Source organism: Populus alba, chromosome 6 (genome assembly GCF_005239225.2).
Source record: "Populus alba chromosome 6, ASM523922v2, whole genome shotgun sequence".
Taxonomy (NCBI): domain Eukaryota; kingdom Viridiplantae; phylum Streptophyta; class Magnoliopsida; order Malpighiales; family Salicaceae; genus Populus; species Populus alba.
The window spans coordinates 10615771-10621750 of NC_133289.1; the positions used below are offsets into that span (position 1 = coordinate 10615771).

At 35.1% G+C, this 5980-nt stretch overlaps 1 protein-coding gene across 3 annotated transcripts; it reads right to left on the reverse strand.

Moving 5' to 3' along the window:
* Window positions 1-1054: 1054 nt before the first annotated feature.
* LOC118048318 (RNA polymerase sigma factor sigF, chloroplastic) lies at window positions 1055-5479 on the reverse strand. Of its 3 annotated transcripts, none has more exons than XM_035057931.2 (10): window positions 5408-5479; window positions 5196-5288; window positions 4608-4759; window positions 4194-4321; window positions 3893-4087; window positions 3563-3818; window positions 3196-3426; window positions 2506-2646; window positions 1962-2162; window positions 1055-1534 (listed from the first exon to the last, which is right to left on the reverse strand). In XM_035057931.2, exons 2-10 carry the CDS (start codon window positions 5275-5277, stop codon window positions 1247-1249), a joined length of 1674 nt encoding a protein of 557 aa, XP_034913822.1. In that variant the 5' UTR covers window positions 5278-5288; window positions 5408-5479; the 3' UTR covers window positions 1055-1246. The 3 variants fall into 3 exon arrangements, with proteins under 3 accessions (XP_034913822.1, XP_034913823.1, XP_034913821.1); XM_035057932.2 differs by having other exon boundaries at window positions 5196-5281; window positions 5408-5468; XM_035057930.2 differs by lacking the exon at window positions 5408-5479 and having other exon boundaries at window positions 5196-5401.
* Window positions 5480-5980: the final 501 nt, after the last annotated feature.

The following is a 5980-nucleotide window of genomic DNA, read 5'->3' on the forward strand; positions in this document are numbered from 1 at the left end:
TTATTGATCGTCAAACTTTTAATTTTTTGTAATTTGGCCCTTGATTTGGTCAATTTCAGCCCCTATAATCACGCATCTTTTTTTTCAATTTGGTCCTTGGTTTTAAGTTTTTTCAATCAAATCCCTAATTGTCCATCAAGCTTCAATATTCTTACGATTAATTCCCTGATTCATCCAATTAAACCTCCCAAAAAACCAATTAAGGCCCCAGACTTTAATTTATTCCAATTAACACCTAAATTGACTCCGAAAAATAATTTTCCATGCAATCAAGTCCTCAATAAGATTAATTAAACCTTCCAAAATTCTTATTAAATCCTTACCTATCCAAATTTGCATTTCTTTACCCCAAATAAAAATATTTTCACCAATAGAACCCTTTCTTAATCAGAATTGGATTGTCAAGTTTCCTAATTTTATACATTTTATACATTTTAGTCTTCCAACTTTTCCACTTGTCATTTTGGTCATTCATCATCAACTTGGACAATCTTCTAGGCTTTCTTCATGTATATCCTCTTGTATTTTGAATTTTCTTTTTCTATTTTTTTTCTTTTCTTGATTTTTTATGAGTTCAAAAGTGGTTAACAATACTATCATTTTGAATTTCCTTGCATTATTAGGAAAAGAATCATCACCAGATAAAAAGTTCACAAGTCAAAAAACAATAAATAACAAAATTCATATTGCATTTGCTAACCTATATTATAAAACCTTATTGAACTTTGATTAACCTAATATAGAATAATAAATCTAAAAACTTCGGATTGTATTCACTAATGAGCCGGGGTGGTAGGGAATGGAAGCACTAAAAGTTCATTTCAACCCCTGTAACAATCCTCTATGGTATTGTATGTTAGTGTAAAATTTTGTTTTTTTTGTTTTTTTTTTTAATTACTTCTAGATTAATCCGTCGAAATAAGTGTTAAAAGATGAGTGCTCTTAGTTCCTACCTCATGGTACCCATGGAAGCACAAGCACCCATTATAACGAGAAATCATTCACTACTTCCAAAGTACTAGGAAGCAATTACTGACTACTATGGACAGAAAGATACGGGTGATTTAAAGAACAAAGATTATACTTTTCTGTACAGAAACATTAGCACATTGAAGCATAAACTTGACCTGTGCCAATAAAAATGCATGATCTCCACCTAACAAAAACTGGAAGTCTAAGCTTGAGGCACTGAAAAACCATTCCAGGCCGACATGACATCCATTTAAATGGTTTGCCTTAATAACTTTCATCTAAGTAAATCTGCATAAGCATCGAGGCCATGGCTGCCAACACACTGCTTAAGCTTGTACAGTGCACGGCTCTCCAATTGCCGTACCCTCTCTTTAGACAACCCAAACACATTGCCAATCTCAGAAAGTGATTTCTGTTTTCCATCCTCAATGCCAAACCTTAACCTAATTATCCGTCTCTCTTTTAAGCTGAGAATATTTAGGAGCCCACGAATATGTTTTCTCATCAGTTGCTTTGACACACTCATATCTGGTATCTCGATTTCTGTGTCAGCAGTTATCTCCTGCAATATAAAGAGGAAATGCATGATTTCTACAAATTCTCAATCAATTTTGAGAAAACTTGTTTTGATAAAGGACCCATGCCAAGTAAGCATTTGACAGAGGAAACCATTTGCCAAATTTGAAATCATCTTTTGTAAACAAAATGTTCCAGTGCTGATTTTTTTTGTTTCTTTTGAGGGAAGCCGTATTGATCTTTGAATTACTCGCATAGCTATTTATAGAGCAGCTCATAATAGTATTGTATGCTACAGGCACAGGAAACTTACAGAGTAGTTAAGGCCTTGATGGGGATTTCAAAGAGCACAATAAATAGCATGTTAAGTGTTCTAAATACTTATATTAAGTATCTTTCCCTCTGGAATTTTCTATTTGAAGCTCAAGAATGTTGATATTAAATGAAACACGAGAGAACAAAGAAACATTTACTTGAAAAGTAGTATTTTGGTCAGACCACACAGTTTGTTGCATCGAAAGTGGTGTTCTTGTAAAACATAGCAACTTTTCCAATTTGTCAATAGCTATTCCAACACGTCTTGCTATTTCTTCTGCGGTTGGTTGATGATTTCCTTCCTGAATATATGACCTCTTTGCTTCCATCACCTTTCCTAAGAGGCCATAGACATTCTCCTACAAAGAAAATGTTATTAGTTCTCAGGCGAGCATTAAAGCTCATCATGCTTTTAAATACATTTTGAAGTTATAAATCATCAGGAATTCAGACAGTAAAAGTCCAGCCATTGTTAGAATATCAGTGAGAAAACGTCATACTTTACATGCCAAGAAAATAACGAGAATTTATTTAGACAAAAAAGGTAAAATTGATTCTTATCCTCGACAACAATTATTTTATTGCTGAAATTATTGACATTTGTGAACTCACCAGAGATGGTGAGAGATAAAGGAAAATGGAGAAAAACATGGACAAGTAATTCTTGTTGAAACAGAAATTATGAGAGAAAATTGTCATTACCGGTAAACGAATTGTCCTAGAATGTTGAAATATAGCCTTTGTAATAGTTTGTCTTATCCACCAGTAAGCATAAGTGGCAAATCGGCAACCAGCTTGCGGTTTGAATTTCTCAATGCTCTTCATAAGACCAACAGTTCCCTCCTATAGCAGTTTTAGGAAAGAAACAGAAAGAAGCTTAGTTTGAGAATCACAATTCATGCTCATTCAGTCTTGAGTTCAAAAAACAAGCTAACTCAGACATGTTTCTCCAGCTATTCCCTTTTTTTAGTTCCACAAAGAAATGGTATGATCAACAAGGAATATAATGATACCACCAGGATGAGTGTAAAGGCATGCACAACACCCCAGCTATTTAGAAAAAGTTTAGGAGAATTATTTGCTTTGTATCATATTCCAGCACGCACATGAATGGATGATCTAGTATAAAAATTTCTAGCGTATCTACCATGTGCGTCAAACAATTTTTGGGGCAAAAGGTTCTTTAATATTTCCATCAGACCAAACAAGTAATATTTGCATATTCCCTCCCCTCACTCAGAATAGTATTCAACAAAAATGCAAGAACCACATTTTAATTATCCCATCCAGAAACAGAAACCAAGATTTACGTGTTTTATCTACACATTGATACAGATAAAAAATAAAAAATAAAAAAAGGCACCCCAGAAGGCAATACAAGTTTCAGCTAACCTGCAGTAAATCCTGAAGGCCAAGACCACGGTTTTGATAACGTTTAGCTATGTGAACCACCATCCGTAAGTTCGCATTAATCAGCTTCTCCCGGCTGCGGTTACCAGAGTGAAGTTGTAACTTCAAAACAGGACAACTAAGACCAACAGCTTGAGCCCATTCAACCAAGGTTGGTTCACGACCAAACTGAGATTCAAGCCTATTCTTCACCCCCTCCAAATTCATTAAATCCTGTTTCATTTTTCATTTTTCATTTTTCATTTTAAAGGGAAAAGGAAAAGGTTGTCCATAAATAAGCATCTTCTCTTTTTAAGAAGAACATTCAAGAAAAACTCCATTTCAAATTAGATATGATTGGGAAATACACCTGTATTTGAGCAATCAGTTCAAACTCCTCTTTAGCAGTCAAAAGTTGCTTTGTTTCAGGACCCCACAGGAACAATCTAAGGGGATCATTTGGATCAAATCCTTGGCTTGGCCTTTTCTGTACATCAGCACTTTTAGACTCATAGGTCTCAAAAATCATATCTTTGGTTTTCGGCGCCCTTCGATTTAGAGACTGCCTCACTAAATGTCTTCTTGACCTTACAATTTTCACCTCCTCAAGCGAAAAACTTGATGAACTGGAAAGCTTTTATGTATCAGTCCCGAAACAAAAGAGTTTGTAAGTTAGAATTAAATTAATGGGGAAACAAACCTAGTGGAAGCCAAATTATCAAGATCAGTGTTGTTATCAGCAAGAAAAGCCGCATGTTTTGAGGCTGACAAAGCTCTCTTCGCGAGGTTAATAACATCAGTGGGTTCCACATCAATTAGCTTGTCAGTACTACTTGTAACAGACTGCGTGGTCAAGGACATGGATGGATTTTGCCCTTTTTGTGAAGGTGGCAATCTTTAACAGAAAATAGAGCACCATGTAAGGATTCCATCCAGGACAATAAGTGACAGTCATAAGAAGTTGATGCAAGTGGCAGGAAATGAAGATTTATTCATCTTACAGATTCCAATAAGCAGGCCAATGATGCAACTGGTACTCAAAGTTTTCTACCAGCTGGTCTAACTCATCGGAGTCCTTCCCTTCATGCCCTGATGTCCCAATCTCTGTCTTCCTCCTATCCAATGTTGCCTTGAATGAAACGGAGGCAGACAAATAATTTACAATGCACAAATTAGGAGTTGATATGGACAAAGAGATTACATGAGACTATAAGCAAACATGGCGAGGTCTCTTTCTTTTAAAATTACACAAACAAGGACACTAACATTTGAAACTCCGCAAATTCTTCAAAGCAAGCAATTATACAGTCAGCTCATGCAACAAGGTAAAGAATCAACGTTAAAACACAAGTGCCTTACTATATGTGAATCTTTTCAATATTTTAGTCTGGTGCATTGTACAATGAAAAACTAACCTGAGAAGCTCTATCTTCCTTGAATATGTTCTGGAGAGGCCTAAACTCATCACGCTGCTCTTGTAAAAGAACTGAAGTAGGAAAATGTTGAGCTGTAGAAGTGGTTGGAATAGAAGAAACAGCAGGAGTTGCTTGTTCCCGAAGTATCAGAACTGCAAAATTAAGAGCGTAAACAAGAGGTAATATTCTCATAAACCCATTAACTAATTTCTAATACAACGAGGAAAACAAGAATAATTTCCTGTAGATATACAATAAAACCTCACTCAACATGCAAGTTAATTCAAAGGAAAACAACAATAGCCTAGGCAACAATCCCACTGATGTTGACTTTCACCCATGAGAGCCAATGACGGGCTTTTCTATGATCCTAAAGTAATAAACGTTTCATGAATATGTATAATATATAAGTTATTATAGAAAGGAAGGTCCCCTATCAGTTGCTTAACAAAATGTAGAAAATAAATAGAAATAAAAAAAATTTACAACATCATGAAAATTAATATTCTTTAGCAACCGAAGAAAGAGAACTAGATAACAGGAATAGACTTTAAGAAAGCTGCAAAGTTCCGGTAATTCAGAGGTTACCTGAAGAAGAGAGAGAATTCTTGAGGTGGGTTCTTGTAGGAAAAGATGGAGATGAAGAAAGCAAAGTCCTGCCAGCCTCCATTCGACTGAATCCTGACAACAACTTAAAATCATATACTCCACTGAACAAGATAGTAAGGAATGGTTTCTTGGATAAAGAAAGAAGCAGAGAAAGCCAGTGGTAGTGCTGCTTTGAGTGACTAATTTCTCACCTCAAAATGGGATCAGGTTGTTGTGCCGCTTGCACTTCCGCTGTCGTTTCGTTACAGAACTAGACAAAGCTATCACATGTTGTCGTTTAAGACAATGGTTTTGCCCCCGTTGTAGTGTTGAGGCCTGTTGTAAGCCCAATTTGATGTGTTTGGACTTTGATTTTCTTCTTCTTTATGGGCTGACACTCCAAGGAATTGTTTTTTCAAGGTTTTCGAAACCATCCTCGTCATTAAACCGGAGGGTTAGATGTCGGGTCGAGATTTACCCAGGGTTAAACCCGGGTCACCTTAATATTGACATTGGTTTGATTTATCAATTACAATTTACAAAAGCTGTAGACCCTTTATATATATATAAACTATTGTTATTATCAAAAAGCCAAACAATTAATTATTTGATTTTATTGCTATACCTTAAATTATAAATTACTTTATATCTTTCAATCTAATTTCTCTTTCTTCTTTATATTCAAATGAATTATAATAGTATAAATTAATTTAAGAAAATAATCATGACATAGAATTAATTGCATTTTCTTAATTTGTCTAAAAAGTCAATGAGACTAAAACTTT

Coding starts and splice junctions, on each gene's coding strand:
- LOC118048318 (XM_035057931.2), bottom strand. CDS start 5,277: ATGGAGGCTGGCAGGACTTTGCTTTCTTCATCTCCATCTTTTCCTACA. Junction 3,819..3,892: donor GATAATTTGGCTTCCACTAG/GTTTGTTTCCCC, acceptor AAAGCTTTCCAG/TTCATCAAGTTTTTCGCTTG. Junction 2,647..3,195: donor GCCTTCAGGATTTACTGCAG/GTTAGCTGAAAC, acceptor AAACTGCTATAG/GAGGGAACTGTTGGTCTTAT.